This window comes from Rhinoderma darwinii, chromosome 3 (assembly GCF_050947455.1).
Source record: "Rhinoderma darwinii isolate aRhiDar2 chromosome 3, aRhiDar2.hap1, whole genome shotgun sequence".
Lineage (NCBI taxonomy): Eukaryota > Metazoa > Chordata > Amphibia > Anura > Rhinodermatidae > Rhinoderma > Rhinoderma darwinii.
The window spans coordinates 24,187,148-24,209,426 of NC_134689.1; the positions used below are offsets into that span (position 1 = coordinate 24,187,148).

At 44.6% G+C, this 22,279-nt stretch overlaps 1 protein-coding gene across 2 annotated transcripts in view; it reads right to left on the reverse strand.

Annotated features, from left to right (window-relative positions):
* G3BP1 (G3BP stress granule assembly factor 1) overlaps positions 1–22,279 on the reverse strand; it is a 35,513-nt gene that overhangs the window by 2,306 nt on the left and 10,928 nt on the right. Inside the window, exons 1-11 of one of the 2 annotated variants that reach the window (XM_075856135.1) lie at positions 16,367–16,494; positions 7,046–7,159; positions 6,798–6,879; positions 6,545–6,718; positions 6,275–6,365; positions 5,846–5,939; positions 5,556–5,769; positions 5,369–5,470; positions 3,926–4,040; positions 314–439; positions 108–217 (exon numbers count right to left, since the gene is read on the reverse strand). In XM_075856135.1, coding sequence (XP_075712250.1) covers positions 108–217; positions 314–439; positions 3,926–4,040; positions 5,369–5,470; positions 5,556–5,769; positions 5,846–5,939; positions 6,275–6,365; positions 6,545–6,718; positions 6,798–6,879; positions 7,046–7,140 — 1,203 coding nt within the window. In that variant the 5' untranslated portion in view covers positions 7,141–7,159; positions 16,367–16,494. Of the gene's footprint in view, positions 1–107; positions 218–313; positions 440–3,925; positions 4,041–5,368; positions 5,471–5,555; positions 5,770–5,845; positions 5,940–6,274; positions 6,366–6,544; positions 6,719–6,797; positions 6,880–7,045; positions 7,160–16,366; positions 16,495–22,279 lie in introns of those variants that run through there. The other variant, XM_075856134.1, reaches the window with a different exon arrangement.

The window sequence follows — 22,279 nt, forward strand, 5'->3', positions numbered from 1 at the left end:
CATCAGGGGACAGTCACATTACGGGTCCCATCCAATTGCTTTTTCTTTCTGGTATATATGTAAAGCTTTAGGCAAACCTCACCAAAGAAAAATCAAAAAGTACTTACTCGGCTGCCAAGGATTTTCTGCACTGGTTCTGCATCATCAAACACCACAAAGCCAAAGTTGGGAAGCTTTCCACCACTGTTTATACGTAGCTCAACCACATTGCCATAAGCTAGAAAAAATGACAAGTAAAATGTTCACACCAGTGCTTATAAATGAAGCCACCACTAGAGATTGTTAGATGCATGGAGAGGTTACACAGTCTTACTCTGGAAGAAGTCCTTGAGCTCGTTCTTGTCTACATCATGCGGCAGATTGCCTACAAACAACTGATGGCTATCAGGATACCGGTTGATGCGTCTGGTTTCTAATTCTCCTTGTTCACCTTCTCTCACTGAAAAGGGAAACATTTTATTTAAAAACAAACCATATACAGTTATGACATGTTAAACTGCAAAAGACGAGATATTTGGATATTGGTAGAGGATTCAGATAAATATAAATAACTGCAGCTAAACACGCAGACCCACATTTATCAAAGTAGCATCATTTTAGTCAATGTCTGAGCGAATCTCGGATAATTTATAGATAAACATTGTGACAACTTTATGACTACTTTGATAAATCGGTGACCACATACAATCAATTCCATTAAAGAAGCACTATGACATTTTTTATTGCTTTGCCGGTCTGTAATGGGCATCTTGTATAGGCCATTTATTTTCTCACCGAGCGTCTAGTTTTCAAAACGCCTTCTCCGTTCAGTCACCTGATCTCTAATCTGACCGGCCGAGTCACACAGCGTCTTGTGTGGACTGTAAGCCAGTTTCTCTATGCAAGTCTATGAGACTCAGAAGGTGTGTGTCTCAGACTTAGAGAAACGGGCTTCCGATCCACACAAGTTGCCGTGTGAATCGGACAGTCAGATTAGAGATCACGTGACCGCACAGGAGAGACGAAAGGAGTTTTTTTTTGTTTTTTTTTGAAAACTAGACGCTCGGTGAGCAAATAAATAGCATATACATGTACAAGATGCCCATTACAAACGAGCAGAGCAATAAAAATGCTCATGGGAGGGCGGCTTTAACGGTCACACTGGCTAAAATGACCGCACTTTCTCTACACCACGAGCTGTGAGTAGTTGGGAATAGAAACTTCACATTTCAGAAGTTTGTCACTAAATTAGAAACCTACGAAAAGGAGTGCATTTGATGAACGTTTGTGTACAGTCTAAAGGTGGTGCGAACAAAGCCTTAGCCCAACAGTCAACCTTGCCACAATGTTACGGAGAGGACAAAACAAAAAAATGAGTGACCTACTGCACCAGCAACACAAGATTAGAACTAATGTGCGTTACTAAATGGTGCAGATGTTTGTGACATTTTTTATCATGTACCGCAACATGCACAAGATTAGAAAATAGATGCAAAGTGCAGAAAAAATTGCCTCTGTTGAGAACCATATTTGGCAAAGAAGATTAGTGTCCGGCCATGAGGCTTAGAGTCTATGTACGCCTTTGGAAAATTTTGACAAAACGTAACAGTGTGTTTGGTGCAACTTTGTAATTACGTTTTATTAAAATATATTTTAAACTTTATCAAATACATCTGCTTTGTATGCTGTATACCGAGCAGAAATATCGGGTGCGGAGACAGTCAGTGGGACTGTCCGGGTCAGTGACGGCAGGTCCTGCGTGTCTCTGACACAAAGGACTGAGCGGTCACAGATCACATTTATCATGACTAAGATGTGATCGATAACAGGTGGCTCCAGCGTGTAAAGAGAAAACGCAGGACCCGCCGTCACTCAACCCTTTAGTCCCGCTGAACTGACAAATTCAGGTCTCAGCGCAAGATACAGCTGCTCTGTATACAGTATACAAAGCAGTTGTATCTCAAAAAGTAAAAATATTTTTTAAAGAATTACAAAGTTGCCCACGAACATAGATTTATTTATTTTTTTTAAATAAAACAGCGACTTAATAAACTAGTGACAGATCCTCTTTTAAAGGCTATGTACACCTTTGGAATGAATTCCCGATCTCCTAGCTAATCTAATAGGCGCTATGATGCTGATAACTAGTGTTGTTTTTTTTCAAAAACCTTTGATTTGCAAAGTTATGTACGTTTTTCTAAATATGCTAATTTGGCTATACTTGCCAAATGGGAGGTAACGCTTTCTTTTCACTCTGAGAGGTGTAAGGTTTTCTGTATGAGTGTCCAATCAGCCACATACAGTGCGCCTCTTCCCTGCCCAGCAACACAGGGTGATCATATAGTATACAGATTCCATTCCCAACTGGTGATATCTCCGTGTTTTTTCCACAGCTAGAACTGGTGCCATATGAAAGATAAGAATCTCCGGCTGTTCTAGGTGGTCCACAGCCGGAGATATGGCTGTTTTACGTGATCCCCTTCCTTCCAGCCTCAGTCTCTTACACTGTGTGTAGCAGCTTTATGTTGATAGGACGGCATCAGAGGCTGTGACGTAGCTCCACCTCAGGAGAATCACTGGTGTTGACACCCACTGGTCTGGTATGGCCTCATTTGCATATTTAGGAAAAAAGCTCACAACTTAGAGAACTTTTCACCTGCCTAGACATGTGCAGCTGATGGCAGCATGTAATAGGCAGGGCTGTACAAACCCGGTCGCTCTATAAATTTATTTTCGATCTCTCTCAATTATTTAGATATTAGTGTCGTCATATTTGGCACCCAATATTTAAAATAACCCCCTGAATGGGCAAGAGGGCGTGTAACATCACCGTGACACTGTCCAATCAGCTACAGACCGTGTATGAACCTGTGCGCAAGCAGCTCAGGGCTGTGCGAGCGCGCACTCTCAGGGTTTGTGCACACGCTAGCTGTCATTTACGGCTGAAATGACAGACTGTTTTCAGAAGGAAACAGCTGCGTCGTTTCAGTCGTAAATGCTCCTCCACGTAATATACGAGGCGTCTGACGCTCGTAATCTTTAGCTGCTCTTCATTGAGTTCAATGAAGAACGGCTCAAATTACGTTGCAAAGAAGTGTCCTGCACTTCTGTGCCGAGGCAGTCCATTTACGCGTCGTCGTTTGACAGCTGTCAAACGACGACGCGTAAATTACAGGTCGTCTGCACAGTACGTCGGCAAACCCATTCAAATGAATGGGCAGATGTTTGCCGACGTATTGTAGCCCTATTTTCAGACGTAAAACGAGGCATAATACGCCTCGTTTACGCCTGAAAATAGGTCGTGTGAACCCAGCCTAACTCTTCAGCTCTCGGCAGATAAGGACGACAAGACTGATCTCAAGATATCTTTAGCTCGCACAGCTCCGAGCTGCGCACGCACAAGCTCTACTCTCTCCAGCTCTTGTGTGACAAGGGCCATTGCGGATTGGACAGTGTCACAGCGATTTTGCACGCGCACTTGCCAATTACACGCCCCATTGTTAGTTCAGGGGGTTATTTAAATATCGGGCGCTAAATATAACGGCATCGATATCTAAATAACGGAGGAGAATAAGAAAGTTCTTAAAGTACTCCAGGGTTCCCCGCCTATTACATGCTGCACATGTATGGGCAGGTGAAAGGTTCTCCTTAAATAAACGTTTTGGGAACAAATTTTCTATAGCATTATCAGTGTGACAGCGCCTATCAGATTAGCTAGGAGATTGGGCATTACCAAACTAGTGACAAAGCCTCTTTAAGGAATAGAAGTGTGCTGTCTAGTATGCCAGGAGTTGCATCAAATTAAACGACTCGCTATCCCTTTGTAAAATCTCGTTCTTCTGACACTTTCTGTGACTTGCCCCATTGGGTCTAATGCATAGAAACCACTGCAATCGGATTGCTGGGAACAGACTATGGCAGAACAGCTTCCAATGTGTATACTCACCAGGTCTTGGCCCTCCTCGTGGAGGAGCGGTTGTAGTCCTCTGTTCCCTTACTCTTTGATCTCTTTGTGGTGGTCTCTGTGCGGTCTGGTTTTCAGATTTAACTTCGGGCCGGGGCTAAGAAAAAAAAAAGGGACATCAATATTTTCAGGTCAGGATAACTTAATATTGGTCTTAAGTGTATAATTTGGTCAATTTAATACATTATTGAGGAGGGCACCACCATAGCAAGCTGTTGTGAAAGCATCAAAACCTACCTACTAAGGCCGAATGCACACGACAGTGTTTTTTTTTTCCTGTGTGCTATCCGCAATTATGCGAATAGCACGTGGACCCATTCATTTATATGGCCCCATGCACATGACCATGATGTTCGCGGATCCGCGTGTGGAGCCGTAAAAACTCAGGACATGTCATGTTACTGTCTGTAGTTGCAGATCATGTGACCTACTCAGGTGTTTAGGACAAACTGGTCTTCCTTTTTTCGTGGATCTGTGAATACTGAGGACACACAGATGAACTACAAAAGGTGTTTTTGCAGACAAATGATGCGCAAATACAGACAACGGATCCGTGGTTTTGCAGATCGCAAACTCACCACGGTCGTGCGCATTAGGCCTAAAGGCTTTTCCCCACCTTAGACACTTACGGCATAAACACGGACCCGAACCTATGTCCAGCAAACGTGCTCAGCTGTTTCCATCACTCCCATCAAGGTGAACAGAGATAAAGGCACACGTGCGTAGCTACCTCTACATTTATTTTCTGCATGGATGCGGTGGCCACCCTGACAGACAGAACGAAGGCCGGTTGACAGTATACCACGCTTCACCGCGCAGGTGGAGTGTACTATCCAAAGCTTCATGTGTGCAATGCACATGATGCCGCTAAACCAATCTCCCGGACTTCGCTCACTTATTTGTACTTTTTGTTGTTTTGTTTTTTTAACTAACTTTTACCAAAACTGCAGTTTTGGTAATGTTTAGAGAACTACACACCAGCAGTCTAATGACATGATGGTGGTTTAGTAGCGCCAAACATAGTGACAGGTTCCCTTTAACTTGCTCAGTACTCCTAGTAAACACCATGGTGACTAAGAAACCCCTCTAAGAAAATATTAGATCAGTGTAAATAGAGGAATTACTTGAAGTGACATTTTAAGTCCTTCCCTTAACGCTATACGAATGTGAGTGCCTACCATGTCAAACCAAGAACAGTTTTTATAAAACGTGCTGCAAAGTGTCAATAAGATTTTCAAGTATTTTACACCTAGATGCGTTAGTCTTCCCAAGAAAAGCGTGAATGAGGCTTTACTGTATTTTTAATTCGATAAATTGATACATTATGGAAAGTTCAGTCAATTTCTAGCTGACTAATAATAATAATAGTACGAGGGGACTGGGGTAGACGCGGAGCCGTCAGATATAAACCTAAATATTGGTTACCTGTGATGGCTGAACTTTGACAACATGTGGTGGTATTCCGGACACCGGGACAGCCCCACTGGGTGGAAGATTTTTGCTGGTTACAGATGCCCACGAGAACGTCTAAAAACGAAAACCATCATTAGAAATGCTCTCGCATAACATGAAACCAGCTTTGTCGGCTAAAGTTGATTTTAAGCCGGGTTACCCTGGAGTCTTCTTGTACTGCTGGTGCGGGATCTGCAGGAAGAGGAGATGGGCTCTTTTCAACCACTTCTTCCTCTTCTGGAGTCGGTTCCTCAGACACTGGTTCACATTTTTCTTCAGTCACCTCAGGCTCGGGATCTTGCTCTGGTTCAGGTTCTGGCTCGGGTTCAGGCTCTACAATCTGCTCTTCCAGTGGCTCATCCAAGTCATTGTTACTAAAATGATAAAGTTAAAATGACAATTCAGAATAGAAATGACCAGTTAAAGTGAAGGGAGAGGAATGCTACTCACTTGCTGGTTTGATCATAGTACGCGCCGTCATCTGTGGCAACTACTTCTGGAGTTTGCTGCCTTTCTTCTGGCTCATCTACTTCCTCATCGGATTCTTTATTAAAAAAAAAATAAAAAAAAAAAAATAAGAGAATGATTAAATACCAAACGAATACTAATTTCCCATCTATTGCAAGTGCAGTTTAGGAGACCGATTGGCCTGATGGTACAGCGCCTACTGAAACCAAAAATGCTGTAGATGTGACCTGGGCTCACACGTTTTCCCTGCAGCAGGTGCTATGTATAGTTAGCTGCAGCAGCTGTTAGTTGTCGGTCAGGCTGCTGAAACTCGCAGCAACTAGTTGGAGGGTCAGCTTCATTTCCAAAAAGGGCTGTAATGGCGAGAAAACCCCATTAACTGAACATATCAAACGAAACAATTATACATACCTTCGGGAGGTTCTGTGTCAGAGTCACCAAAAACTTCATCTTGGTAACGGAATATGTCATTATGGACATAAAACTTATTTGCCACAGAGCCCTGAAAAGTAAATATTACAAATTAGTTTGTCATCCTTAGTAAATTTGGGAGAGCGATTTTAGGCATTTTGTATAAATATGAATACCAATAAATGGTGACATATCAGAATCGCACATATACATATAAAATAATTATACATACACACAATTACATTAACTTTCAAAGAAGCGATAGCCTACCTCCGGTGCCAGCACAAAGGTCTGCATGAAGCGCCGCATGGGTTGTTTGTTGTTGGAAAGCTCCCCCATAACTTGTACCACAACCCCATCATTCAGAGTGGCATGGGCATCAACGTGTCGGATTTTTGTTCGGCAATCCTTAAAATTCAAGGACATTACTTTCTTATGGATGTCCTATAGGAGGAGACACACATTATATTCTATGCCTTATTTTAGCTTGCAGCTAACAGAGTGCAATAGACTGGCGACTTACAGTTTGTCCATATACAGCATCCGCAGGTTTTCCACTGCTGTCCAAACCACCATGAACATAGGAAGAACTTTTGCCATAGAACCTAAGAGGAAAGAGAAAACGAAGCCCATGAAATACAACATGCAATTTACCAATGTTCAGGCACATCTCAACTTATTCAATTATTCCAAGCCAATACAAAAAAAAAAAAACCTAGCAGATCACCTATATGAAGGCTGTGGGTGTTTAGACTGGCTCAGAAATCTTACCTGTGCAGAAAGTCAGGTGCCTGGTTAAGCAGGGTATAATACTGCCTCACAAACTCCCGCCCGACAAGCAGGGGACTTGGCTTCTCCATCACCATTTCTTTGGTCAACTGAAATCTGAAAACAAAGAAAATAAAACTAAAGTTTAGACCAAGTTTATAAGTTACATCCTTTAAAAAGGTACCGGTCAGTCACATTATACTGCCGTCACGGAGGAAAGTATATAAAGTATTCAGAGCCCAGGCAACGCCGCTAGAGAGGGGTCCAGTGTATTTATGAGCTGCCGCCAGCTTCGGCCACTCCGCAGATTGACAGGTCTCTTTATGCACAGTAAGACTGTTTGTGTTTGTCGTTGTTCTGCTCAGTCATAGGAGCAGAACGAAAAATTGGAGCCGATGAGTCCGTCACATGACAGAAACCAAAGAAAGCTATTGACTTTAAGGAGTTCCGTTGGGTTTCAGTCATGGTGTCCGTCGTTTTGTGGGACAAACTAGTGCAGAATGGGGAGCTATCTCCAGAGAAAGCGACAAAATAAAACCACTTTTCGGGCAAAAAAAAAAAAGTAGTTTTATCTGATTTTGACTATTTTTTTTTCCCACAAACTTTACTTAACTGATTTAAATTTTTTTTTTAGTCCCACCACGGGACTTCACTATGCGATCTGCTGATCGCATATATAATGCTTTGGTATGCTTAGTATACCAAAAACTGACAGGCAATCTGTTAGGTCATGCCTCCGGCATCTCCTAACAGGCATTTGCTGAAGGCAGACCTGGGGGTCTTTGTTAGGCCCCCGGCTGCCATGGAAACCCGACAGCGACCCGCAATTTCTTTGCGGGGGCACCGATGGGGTGACAGAGGGTGCTCCCTCACTCTGTCAAACACATTAAATGTCGCTGTCACTATTGACAGCGGCATTTAATGGGTTAAACTGCCGGAATCGGAGCGCGCTTCGATTCCGGCAGTTGCAGCAGGAGCCAGGCTGTGTATAACAGCCGTGCTCCTGCCGCTCATCGCGTGGGTAGTGGCAGTACCCGCGCCATCACAGGACGGATATATACGTCCTTCTGCGCGAACTAGCAGCTGCAGAGGACGGATATAGCCGTTCTTCAGCGTTAAGAGGTTAATATTACTTTATGTTTTTACTTTATTTTTAAACTTTAATGTACTGGCATATATCTATATGCTGATAGTAATATACCGGTATATATCTATATACCAGTACATTAGCCTGTGTACGGGACACAGGCAGTTGTTAGGTCATACCCAAGTATGCCCTAAGAACAGGAAATATGGTCAGACAGCCCATCAATGGACCCTGGATTGTCTGCCCATATATGGTATGTCCCTCAATCGCGTCACAGGGATTCCAGTGATGCGATCCAAGGGGCATCGCCGCCTTCTCATTTTCCCCTTGAATGCGGCATTCAGGGGAATAACGGCAGAAATAAGAGGTTTCTCTGATCTCCGCTGTTAGAGCGGGGCTGCGGCTGTGTAATACAGCCATTGCCCCGCTCCGGATAACAAGTGCGCGCGGTCAGCATGAGGTGATGCGGCCGGCGCTGCACTAATGAGCCCCGGCACTGAAGACAGAACAGGGGGGGTGTTCTGTAGAGCGCCCGCCACGTTGTCAGGTCTGAGGAGTGCTCTCACACATTCATGTGTTACTATACTTAGCGGCCCGACAGTTTAGTATGGAAATACATGAAATAACAGTATTGAACCGTTTGGGGGTGCACGGTATCGAAACAGTATCAAAGTTTCTATGCACCGTGCATCCCTACCATTATGCAGTCTAAATCACCAGACGAGGACTACAGATTAGTTGCTGGAGAATACAGTAAAGATCATTACAAGACAATACAGTATCGAAATTTACTTTCATACACAAAAAGTTGATAAGGAAGGATTATGGTCCAGTGATAAACTCTTCGCTAGATGTAAAGGAAGGATTTCTTCTTTGCCATCTAGATGATCTTTATGTACACAATCCCTGACCACTACTTCAGTAAGAAAGATGCCAATAAATCCCAGAGGCATCACCGGCCATGCATGACCACGACGAGCATCTTGAAGAACTCAACCCAAGATTTATTCACAATTCCAGCCAACCGGGATCCTGAACCCAGAGCTGCTTTTCATACATAAATGGCATAGGGTCATTTTAATCCTGTAATTATATCATCCATATTTATTCAGCACACACTTAGCCCTGATTCAGACTAGCGTATTTCACGTCCGTGTGCTGCCCGTTTTTTTAACGGACACCACACGGACCTATGAAATTTGATGGGGCTATACAGATATGCGTTGTTTTTCACACTGCATGTCCTAATTTGGTGCGTTTTTGCTCACCGCGCAGCCATTGAAGTCAATGGGTGCGTGAAAATCACGGGCAGCACATGGATGTTTTCTGTGTGCTGGCCGTGATTCACGCACCAGTTGGTAAAGAAACGCAGAGAAATTTATTTTTTTTTAAAATGTGAACCAACACAGACATCAAAAACTCATGCCACGCGGAACAAACACTGATGGCATACGGAGCTGCAACGCAGGAAAAACGCTGTGTTTTTGCGGACGTTCATGTGAATCTAGCCCAGGGCCCTTTCACATCATGTTTTTGTCTTCCGTCAGATGCATGTCAAGAGGACTCGATGTATGCCTTCAATGAAAGGCTGTAACATATCCCAGTGTGTGCGCGCGCATGCGCATAATATATATATACACACACATATATATACATACACATATATATATATATATATATATACACACACACATATACACACAAAAAATGTTGTCTTTTAGGGACCATTTGCCACGTGTTCTTAATTGTTTTTAACATATGGTCATTTTCTTTGATGAAGATACATTTGTATTCAAGATTTGCTCAAGGTTGAGCGCCTTTATACAGATATTTTTCATAAATCGGCACAAGCAGAAAGTTAATTCCTCACCGAAGTCTAAGTTCCCATGGGGCGGATACGCTGTGTAAAAACGTGCAGCGCATCCGCCCGGTGCGCTGCAGGGAATCGCGGGCGAAAAACCACAACAAACTGTGGTGCAGTTTTTCACCCGGAATGTCCGCGGTGGAAAGATGACGTTTCATTCCAAGAGACCGCTGCAGCCTGTGATTGGCTGTAGCGGTCACATGGGATAAAACGTCATCCCAGGAGGCCGCGCTGGAGGGAGGAACACAGACTTCTGGGTAAGTATGAGATTTATTTTTTCCCAAGTTGCGTTTTTTTGCAGCAGAATCGTTGCAAACCCGCCACAAATAACGCATCAACTGCTATGTGTTGCAGGTTTTACCTCCCCATTGAAAATCAATGGGGAAACTCACAACAAATAGGCAACGTTTACGCAAATACAATTGACACGCTGGCGGAATAAAATTCCGCACTGCAGGTCAATTTGAGCTTTTTTTTCTGCTCAGTATTTACGCAGCGTGTGAATGAGATTAGTTTTAGCTCACCCACTTTGCTGCTACTGTATTTGCTGCAGATCCGCAGTATTTACGCAACGTGTGCATTTTGGAGGGCAGGACATGGGTACCAATCTGCTCTGACGCTGCACCTGCTGCTACTATAGCACTTGCCATCTGTTCTCACTCTGGAGAGCGGACACCTCTTAACCCAGTGTAGGTAATACTCCTGGTAAATGAAGGCGACATTCCTCTAGTTTTATTAACATACACACCTTGTACACCTAACCACCACAACCAGCAGCTGCTAAGCAATGCTTATAATACAAGTATATGGGAAACAATGCCAGAGAAGATGAATAGTCCGACACCACAGGGAGCGGCAGATCAGAATAACTTCTAGTGATGCTCAACAGAAAACGATCCGACCAGCAACCAATCCCTCAACATCCACTAAGAAGTGGCCAAAACAGAACAATGAGGTTCATTTGCATTCACATCACCCGGGTAAAGACACAGTTAATATAATGCAAACGTTATGAAACCCACAAGCGGAGATTACAATACAGACGTAAAAAGGGAAACCGGATTCTTGTACCCCGACATTAACAATGCAAGATGACAGGAACATCTTTCAATGAGGAGACCCATACTGGAGTGGGTTATGAAGAAAACCCCTAGCCCTCCATATATAGCCTATTAGAGTATATGGACATCATAAAGGGCTGCAGTTGCAGCTGATAAGACAGGGGTTTCTGTAGCTGGTCCTGCAGCGATCTGATTCAACGTCTATGGGAATGACGGATAGAGCTGAGCGCTGTACTCGGCCATTCCCATAGCCTTTGTATGACGAGTCAGCGCACTCGGGTGGAACACTGAGGAGGAATGGGGGTTTGTGAACCCCATTCTCTCGATCAGTGGTGGTCCCAGCAGTGTGTCCCCAAGCAATCAGAAAATGATCACCTATCCTGTGGACAGGTGATAACTTATGATCATTGGAAAAAGAGGGAATCTTAATGGGAGGGCTCATTTAAAAAGCTCCTCAACATCAGATATTACCTCTTTGCTAGGTTATACAAGTTGATCAGGAATCTGGGAAAGCAGGGTGACCCCCCCCCCCTTTACAGGAACAGTACCGGCAGCCACTTTGGTAGCCAACAATTGAGGACGTTCGGGAGTGAAAACATTAAATCATTTCAGAAGAGAAAAGAAAGAAAGAGTGACCCGGCTACAGAGCAATGCGCAGCTCCGGCTGTAGCTTCATGTTCACTTGCAGCTATTTATGGCACTTGGAAATAACTTGTACTCGCGTTACTAGAAGCTGCTCCGCTATTCATGGCAAGCAAGCAAAGTGCAAGAACAGGACCCCAAATGAAAACCACAAAAGTAGGTGTATATATAGTACACAGGACTACCGGGTAGAATATAAGAAATATAAGGAAGATGGGATCATCTCAGCACATACACGAGAGCCCGGCAACTGTGTCCCAGACAAATCTCCACTCCAAACAAAGCCACCACCTCAAACTACAATTGCAGCGATTACCAGGAAGAGTTAACATAGGGGACAGATTGCCACAGCACGCTATGGGCACCTAAGCCAAGGTCTGTGTGACTGCCTTGTATACAGGTGTTTACACTGACATGAGTACAGAACATTAGACAAGATGGCATACAACCTAACTTTTTAGGGCATCCTGTTTGCAAATTCACCCATTAGGTTTTCTTTTTTTCCCTTCTCAGGATCTGTTCACATTTTCATCATCTGCCGGTTCCAAATGGCGCCAGATAGACGACATTAAAGGGTAACTAAACGTTTGACAAACTTCTGACGTGTCATAGTGACACGTCAGAAGATTTGATTGGTGGGGGTCCGAGCAACGAGACCCCCACCAATCGCTAAAATGAAGCAGCTGAAGTGCTCGTGTGAGCGCTCAGCCGCTTTGTCTCTGTTCGGCTTTTTCCAGAAATCAATGCATCGGAGTTCGGGCTCATAGAAAGTCTATTGAGCCCGTACTCTGATACATCGGCTTTCCTGAAAAAGCCGAACAGAGACTAAGCGGCTGAGCGCTCACACGAGCACTTCAGCTGCTTCATTTTAGCGATTAGTGGGGGTTTCAGTGCTCGGACCCCCACCAAAACTTCTAACATGTCAGAAAATTGTCAAACTTTTAGTTACTCTTTCTTATAAATGGGTTCTGCAGTTTCATTGGTTAAAGTGAAGAAAATGCTGCCTAAGCCACTAAACAGCAGTGTGAACAGTGTCTTAGTATGGCCACTGTAGGGAGGATGGTAACTGATCCGCCAAGAGGGCCACTCTTCACTAGAGCGTCTGACAGATGAAGCTCGTGTGTGACAAAAATCCGGCAGACTCAGATTATTTGCGACTATCATGTCACAACCACATTCGTTACTTGTGACGTTGCGATCTTCATGACACAACCAGAGTTTCCATTTAGCCCTCGCTTTATAAACCACAGTTTGCATACAGCTTGCACCAAACGGTATTTTGGTGCAGGGTTGTCACAATATAAGAAACTGGACTTCAATATCGATACTTTGCGTATTATCGCGAAAAAAACAAAACAAAAAATAGAGCGTCCTTCCATTTGCTAATGAGGCACCTGGCGTTATACATTTTTAACCTCTGTGTGCTTCACATTAATAGAATTAAGCCCGTCGTGTACCAGTCATAATGGTAACGTTGGCTCAATGTGTGAAGTACATGAAGGGGTTAAGGACTATTAATGTGAGGCACATGGAAGTTAAAAATGTATAACATCACGTGCCTCACATTAATGAGTGACCCCCCCCCCCCCATGATGGCATTGGGGTTAACCCTTTATTTCCCCTCTGCATCCCAGCGTCCAGAACCATTTTATTTTTTGGTTGACATAGTTGTAGGATTATTTTTTGTGGGACGAGTTGTACTTCATGAAGGTGCAGTTTTTGGTACATTTACATGATCGTTTAATTTATATACATTTCTATTTTGTCAAAAATGCAGAAAAAAAAAGAGAAAAGAGCAGTTTTAATTTTCGCTCTTACAGTTCACACCGATAATCATAAATAGATAGCTATAGAAGCGTTGTGCAGGTTATATCAGTCGCGATGATACCAAGTACGCGTGTATTATTTTATGTATTGGGACATTTTTTACAATAAATAATTAGTAAAATACGCAGCGCGTTTTTGTTTTGTTTTTACAGATTTTAAAATTATAGTTAAAAAAAAACAAAAAACAAAACAATGTACTGGCGTATATCTATATACCAGTACATCAGTATGTGTATTAATACACAGGCAGTTGTTAGGATATACCTAAGAAAGCCCTAACAGGAAATATGGCCAGGCAGCCCTGGGGTCCTTCAATGGACCCTGGGCTGTCTGTCCAGCCATATAAGGTATGTCCCTCAATCGCGTCACAGGGATCGTGTCACCCCGCGACACGATCAAAGGCAGGTCCCCTGTTTTATTTTCCCATTTAATCAGCTTTGATCTCGGCATTCAAGGGAATAACGGCAGAAATCAGAGGTTCCTCTAATCTCCACTGTTAGGGCTCATCCACACACTGCGGAATTGTCGCGTTTTTCCGCACCATTTTCTGCCGTAAAAAAAACGCAGGAAATGGTGTGTTTTTGCCAAAGCGGAAAGTCTAATACTTTCAACGGAATTGCTACAGAAATGTTCTGCAGCAGTTCAGTTGTGTGTGGACAAGCCCTTAGAGAGGGGCTGCGGCTGTGTAATACAGCAATTACCCCGCTCCTGAGTGTGCCGGCGCGATTAGCATGATGTGATGCGGCCGACGCTGCACTAATGAGCAGAGGTGCCAGCGCTGAGGACAGAACACGGGGGCACAGTACGTGTTATCGGTCTTCAGGGCCGGAACTGCCGATTAGTGTAGCACCGGCCACATCACATCATGTAAACACATGAATACAACGTATTGAACCGTTTGAGGGTGCACGGCAATGAAATAGTATCGATATTATGATGCACCGTGCAACCCTAGTTCGGTGGGTCGCTCAGCAGAGGCAAGAGCACACGATGGATCACATAAACAGCACTCAACCCATAGGTCGTATGAAGATGAACCGTGCATGCTCGACAACCACTCCAAACATACTGAGGGGAAGGATGGGAGACTCCATTCTAGTGACCGCCCCAGCGGTTGGACTTCTTTCCCATGGATAGATTGTAAGCGGCTGGAATTCCTTCCCTCTTAAAAAGGGTTTTCAAAGATAAGTCTTTTATCAGACACTGCGGTTAGGTCCTCATGTAAAGTACTTATACGGTCTCTAAAACTTGCAATTTACTGCTGCGTGCCGTATACCCATCACGCAGAGAAGGCTGTGAATGTCTCTGCTACGTATACAGACCATGGCAGCGTGAGGACACCAGGAGCTGAACGGCAGCGGCGGCGGGGAACCGTATAGAACATTTATCAAACCTTGTGCAAATGAAAAATGGAGGCGTTGTCCACAGCAACCAATCAGATTTCACTTTGCAGAGGTCCTTTGGAAACGAAAGCAGAAGCCCAATATCGGTTGGCATAGGCAACTACTCCACTTTTCCTTTACACCAGTTTTGATAAATCTCCCCAATGCGTGCAGGTGTAAAGATATTTACTAAGGTTACGGACTGATGAGCAGAACATGGGAGGAGCTACATAACCGTTCTGATAACAGCAGAGACTCATGGGAAATCGTTTGATATGGCTATGAAACACCCAGCAATACCAGCACGAGGATGTAACCCTGCCGTGCACCGTTTTGGTAAAAACAAAAAAGTAAATGGTCATATTGTAGGTTGAACGATGGGAATCACTTAAGTTTTTCCTTCAGATCTCGGAAAATGCCCTTAATTTAGGTGTAGGATAACGAAGACCACGTGCCAGGTGAACCCCCTCCTCCTCCATTAAAACAACCCGATGCGGAGCCAATCATAGTAGTTTATTGGGGAACACCGACACCGGCTGACACCAGTTGTAGCACAAACCCCAACATCTCTGGTATATCCTCGGTCTCTAGCCCTACCAGGGACTGGAAAACCAGACAGGACTATTATGTGCATCTATACCGTGTGATTCCCTGATGGCCAATGGGACACCACATAAACCCCCTCTACCCCAGACATCAAGGTCATTATGGGAAATGAAATTATTGAGGTTTGTTTACTCAAGGGGTCAAGAACCTTCAGCTGCTATAAAACTACAATTCCCAGGATGCTCGAACAGCTCTTGGCTGGAATACTAAAGCCTTTGGCTGGCAGGGTATGCTGGGAATTGTAGTTTCACAACGGCTGGAGTGCTGAAGGTTGCTGACCTGACCCCCTGGACTAGATGACTAGTACATTGTGAGAAGACCGCAACCCATTATATGACACCACAAATAAAAGGGCCACAATAGAAGAAATCTTCATTTCCTATTAGGTTTATTATTCAGTTATCAGCCGCTTCGAGCTTACTATAGTGTGTAATACTGAGGGTGTTTATAAAGGCGCCTGTCGCCCCTAATATCACGACAGTTACGGGACCCCCTATAAACAAAAACACAGATTTAAGTGGTCCAGTCCGGTGTAAACTATAAAGCCGTCGATTGCTCACACGACGCGTGGTAATAAGACGCGAGTGTCAGGTCTGCGAGACAAAGCCCGGGAGGTTCTAGAAGGCAGAATGGAGAACCGGCCACAGCCTGTCGCACATGCCCGGCGTACACAGGGGGAAGTACGTAATGCGAGGCGTACGTAACGCAAGGCGCGCCGGGGATAATGGCGTAGGCCGCAGGCACCCGGCGCGACGCTCAAGGAGAAAGAGGTTGCGACTCGGGCGACAAGGACAAAAGAGCGCGCTTATCCATAATGGACAGGGGGATTTTTATAGAAACGGAGACCGCTCTTACCTGCTGTAGGTCCGGCTTGGGGCGGGCTCTGCGCTCCGGAACAGCCTTGGTTTACCTCACAGTGTCGGCACAAGCAACGGCGTGCTCAGCTGCCGGCTACATATACTAAGGATACAACCTAACCCACTGATCCCGTGTAGCCAATCGCTAAAGGCGACTCAACAGTTACAAAAGCCTATTGGACTCCAGACATCCAGTGGGCGGGGTAACCAGATGACCGATGGCTTTGCTAGCTAATAAGATTCCAGAACGATTTCCGTGAACCGCAACAGTCTATACCGGGCAGCCTACAGAAATTGAGGACACATCAAGATGGGCGGGACATACAGCGAGGCCTATAACAAAGGAAAGAGCTTGATCGTGGTTGGCGTAGTTTTGTTTCTTACACTAAGCTAGTGTGGTTGTGGTGAAATAGATGCCCCTGTGATATTGGGGAGGAAACCCTGGACGATCATAAAGCGGAGCGGGGAAAGAGATCCGCTGACCAATTAGATAGAAAAAGTGGGTTGATTGACAGTAGAGAAAAAAAAAAACCTTAAAGATAAAGTGTCCCATTAAATAAGCTCATACATGGTCACAAAACAGTTGTCTCTCCTCAGTACTACCACCTACTGGAGAGAGAAAGGGACTAAAATGTCAAAATATTATCATTATAAAGTGATATACTTGGGTCATGAACTCAACCCTGCTGTTCCCGGCATAATTACCTCATCACTATAGAACTGAGGTGAAGGGGGAACAAAAAAAAAAAGTAGTAAAATACAAAGACCAGTTCACGTGACCAGGTCCATTGCAAACGGTAAACATTCGTAACCGTAATCGTCCCATGTAAAAGAAAAAATGTTTCTTGTTAAAAAAAATAAAAATTTAATCTACGTTAAAATCAAGAGATCAATTATAGGAAATCACTGCAATCCTCCCAATACCTCCGAAACACGAGTATAAGGTCAGGGCATCACGCCGTTATATCGCCCACAATGTATTGCGCTGCGATGTCATACGAGGAGAAAGCAAACTCGCGTGCGATATGCCTGCCAAGTTTGTCGGCAGCAGGGGGGACTGTAATGTGATTTCTGCGATCCACACAAAAAAAAAATCCAACACTGTTGACATTTTTGCAATTGCGGACACGTGACATCACAGCGCACGTGATGTCATGCGTTCCCATAGGTTAGCATTGCATACGATATCGCAATGTAAAGCTCTGTGTAGCCCTGGCCTTCAAAGCGACCATCCTGTCTCCAGCAGCGCTTACGTCTTTAGCGCTGGTTCATTGAATAGCAGTGGAGGGGGTTGGGGCAGGTCTCAGACCTCCAAATAAGCTCTCCACAGCAAACTCTGAAACTGCAGCGGAAAACGGGGAACCGGAACGGAGGCTGGATCATTCAGGAGCGCCGCAGCAGGTAAGTTGACTATACATCTTCGCTTTAATGCAATGTTGGCAACCTATTATGTAAATGGGCCTACATGGTTTGCAGAGATTCCAGTCAAACCCCGGCCCTGGCCTCTGGGGGGGCCCAAAAGCCCGTCTGCCACATAAGACACCAGGATTATAAATGACACATGGTTGGAGGGGGCCCTGTTACAGATTTTGCATCGGGGCCCAGGAACTTCCAAGTTACACCTCAGGCCAACGTGTGCCACAGAAATCCTAGACGGGGGCGGTTGTCTGTAAACCCAGATTCAGAAAACCACAGTACAACAGCAAGACCCAGATCTAAGTTTTATTGAATCACATTCAGATCCCCATAGGGTTCCAGGTGATCCGCAATAGGGACTATAAAATGCGTTAATATTATGGCTTTCTGAAACCTAATAAAGTACACATCGAAGTGTATGGGACCATACTGTACCATCGGCCTTCAATTTCATATGGATACATGCAAAGGTTTTTCTCTGTCGGGGTCACATGATAGAAAAATATATTTTGCCATGTTCTGTCTCATTCTGTATTGGGGAGATACTCCTAGAAGCTTTGCATCTATGGGTGAATATCGCCGTCATATGGGGGTACTAAATAGCGGTACACAGTCTCAAATTGTGGTACAGAGTTATCGGGACTTCATGTGTCGCCATTCAGGTTAAGCCGTGTTCATGACACTTAGGGTATGTGCACACACAGTAATTACGTCCGTAATTGACGGACGTATTTCGGCCGCAAGTACCGGACCGAACACAGTGCAGGGAGCCGGGCTCCTAGCATCATACTTATGTACGATGCTAGGAGTCCCTGCCTCGCTGCAGGACAACTGTCCCATACTGTAATCATGTTTTCAGTACGGGACAGTTGTCCTGCAGCGAGGCAGGGACTCCTAGCATCGTACATAAGTATGATGCTAGGAGCCCGGCTCCCTGCACTGTGTTCGGTCCGGTACTTGCGGCCGAAATACGTCCGTCAATTACGGACGTAATTAGTGTGTGTGCACATACCCTTAAAGGGGTTGTCCGCTGGGGACAGGAAGGTTTTTAATACTGATGACCCATCCCAAGACAACCCCTTTAAGGCTATGTTCAAATCACAATTGGGCCATATATCTCAAAAATGTAAACTGGAACGTTCCCATATGTTTTTATTATGCCAAGTGACTGAAGTCTGGATTTAAAAAAAAAAGAAGGATTTTACACTAAGGCCTTATTCACACAACGGACGTTACACGGCCCTATGTAATTCAATGGGGCCATTCAGACATTGTGTTTTCCACGCAGCGTGTCCCCGCTGCGTGAAACTCACTGCATGTCCTATTCTTGTGTGTTTTTTGCGCATCACGCATGTCAATGGGTGCGTGAAAATCACGGACAGCACACCGACGCACATCCGTGTGCTGTCCGTGATTCACGCAACAGTTGCTAAAGAAATGATGAGAAAAAGAAAAACACCTTCATTTTTTATTTTTTTTGCTGATGTACAAAACGCGTGAGATACGGATGACATATGCGCGTAAAAAACGCAGACGCGCCGTACACGGATGTCACACGGAACTGCAACGCAGGAAAAACACTGTTTTCTACGCGCGGAAAACATACACGTTCGTGTGAATAAGGCCTTGAAGACCAGTCTCTAAGGCCCATCCCCGTACCTTGTAAAGTCTGTCATTGTTCTGTACAGGGAGAGTCCAAGATCTGACTAAGGGCAAATGCACACAGTAAAATAATGTACATTGAAACTGATTTGCTAACAGATCTTTCTGATCGGCTTTCCGAGGAAAGCCGAGCAAGTGTTGTACGGTCTCCCAGGCTTTCTATTAAGCCCATACACCGCTTTAAGGGAAGCCGATCAGAAACAAATCACCCGAGTGTTTCTGGCGCTTTGTTTTAGGGATCGGTGGGGTCTCAGTGCTCGGATCCCCACTGATCAAAACTTCAAACACGTCAACATTTTTTTTTTAAAGTTTAGTTACCCTTTAAAGTCCACAACCCCCTGCTCAACAAAATTCAGGCAATACATTCAAGTCCCTGTTTTTTCTCACGCTCCACCCTCTGAGAACTTTAACAATTCCGCTCCCCACATCGCTGCTCTATCACAAGGCGCCCCATGACAATGACAGCACGGAACACAAGACTGATTTCATAAATAAATGTTTCATGCATGTTTCTCTTTCTGACTATACAATAACTTTCATACTGGATCATAGTCAAAAAACACATAAGATGAGCAATGGTGACAATAATACATGTACGTTACCAATCACTGGGCGTGGGCAGGAAAGCTGAAGGGGGGGGGGGGATTGTTGATCCCTCGTTTGAAAATATAGAAACGAAAAAACAGCCTTTACTTGTTCCCTGGCTGAGTCACCGAGACATCACCGACTTTATTATAATGAAATGTATGTGGAGCCTGAACTGAAGAGATTCCTGTCAGGCCTTAGGCCGGATTCACACAAGCGTGTGTGTTTTGTGCGCGCAAAAGGCACTTGACAGCTCCGTGTGTCAGCCCCTTATGATGCGCGGCTGCGTGATTTTTTGCGCAGCCGCCATCATTATGACTCTCCGTTTGGATGTTTGTAAACAGAAATATGATGCGCAAAATCCGCACAAAGAACGGACACGTCGTGAGTTTTACGCAGCGGACTCAGGCTGCGTAAAAATCACGGACTGTCTGCACGGCCCCATAGACTAATAAAGGTCCCTACGACACTCGTGAAAATCACGTGCGTTGCATGGACGTATATCCCGTTTGTCTGAATAAGCCCTTAAAGTGCAGCTAAACGTTTGACAAACTTCTGATGTGTCATAGTGACATGTCAGAAGTTTGTATTGGTGGCGGTCCGAGCTGTGAGACCCCCACCGTTTGCTAGAACGAAGCAGCTGAAGCGCTCGCGTGAGCGCTCAGCCACTTTGTGTCTATTTGGCTTTTTCCAGAAAGCCGATGTATCGGAGTACGACTTTCTATTGAGTCCGTACACCGATACATTTATTTCCGGAAAAAGCCGAACAGACACGAAGCGCCTGAGCGCTCACACAAGCACTTCTACTGCTTCGTTCTAGCGATTGATTGGTGGGGGTCTCAGTGCTCAGACTCCACCAATCCAAACTTCTGACATGTCTCTATGATATGTCAGAAGTTTGTCAAACGTTCACGGAACATTGTTCCCGATCATTGTCCTGTGTAATCATGGCAACGATCAGCCGATGAACGAGCTCGTATATCTGCTGATCGTATCGTTTATGCAGCAGAAAATATTACGATGTCGGCAGCGCATCTCCCTGTGTAAACAACGAGGTGCTGCCGACATGATCGAAATGTATGGGGACGAGCGACGTAGTAACAATTGCCCGTTCCCATACATAGTTCCTTGTGAAAGGAGCAAACGAGCGCCGATCAATGAGCTGTCTGGTAGATCGCCGCTCGTTTATACGGCCGTGTAAGAGGACCCTTAGACTGCGTTCAGATGCAGTGGATCAGAAGCGGATTCCGTTTTTTGGGGTTTTATTTCCAAAAACCTCACACATTAAAGTTTTTTCTGCTGTGGATTTCAGGGCATACTGTGAATGTTTCTAGCATGCCTATAATGCAAAGGGTAAAATTTGCGGAAAATCCAACGCAAAGTCAGTATGGAACTTTGGTCGATTTTGCACGGAATTCGCATCAAAATCCGGATTGGGACAAAATCCCCTGTGTCTGAACATAGTGCAATATCACATATAATGTATTTCTATGGGGTCGCATGACATCACTTGTACTTGTATGACAATTTTTGTGATTATTGCAAATCGTATGCGATTTCTCTCCAATAAGTTGTTATTGAAATGCCACGCCATCACGATGTTATACAATATCAAATATAATATTTACTTTTCTTTAACCCTCAAAAACAAGGCTTGCAGTAAATCACATGATTTTAATATATTCTGCGACGCATACCCACGGGCACTCCGTACAGTACAGACCTCTAGCAGTCAATGGGTACTGCCTTACAGATCAATACAACACATTTGTAAGGCTTCGTTCACATCTGCGTCAGGGCTCCGTTCATGGGTTCCGTCTGAGCTTTCCATCAGGGGAACCCGTGAACGGAACCCTGAGTGAAACAAACGGAAACCATAGTCGACTGCGCTATTGATTCCGTCATAGCAACAGAACCCTTGCACAACGGTGACAAACGGAAACCATTGGCACCGGATCCGTCACCATTGAAATCAATGGTGATGCAAACGGAAACCTATGGTCAGGGTTCCGTTCATGGGTTCCCCTGACGGAAAGTTCCGACGGAACCCATGAATGGACGCAGATGTGAACGAAGCCTAAGTCACGCTCACAGCTGATGGTTTGTTACAATGTACAAGTTTAGATAAGAGGTATTAGCCAGGATACCAGTGTAGGATAGATATTTACCAATACAGAACACAAACAGATAAAACCACAACATGATCACTGATGCCAAATAACTCAATACCTATCGCAATCAAATGCAA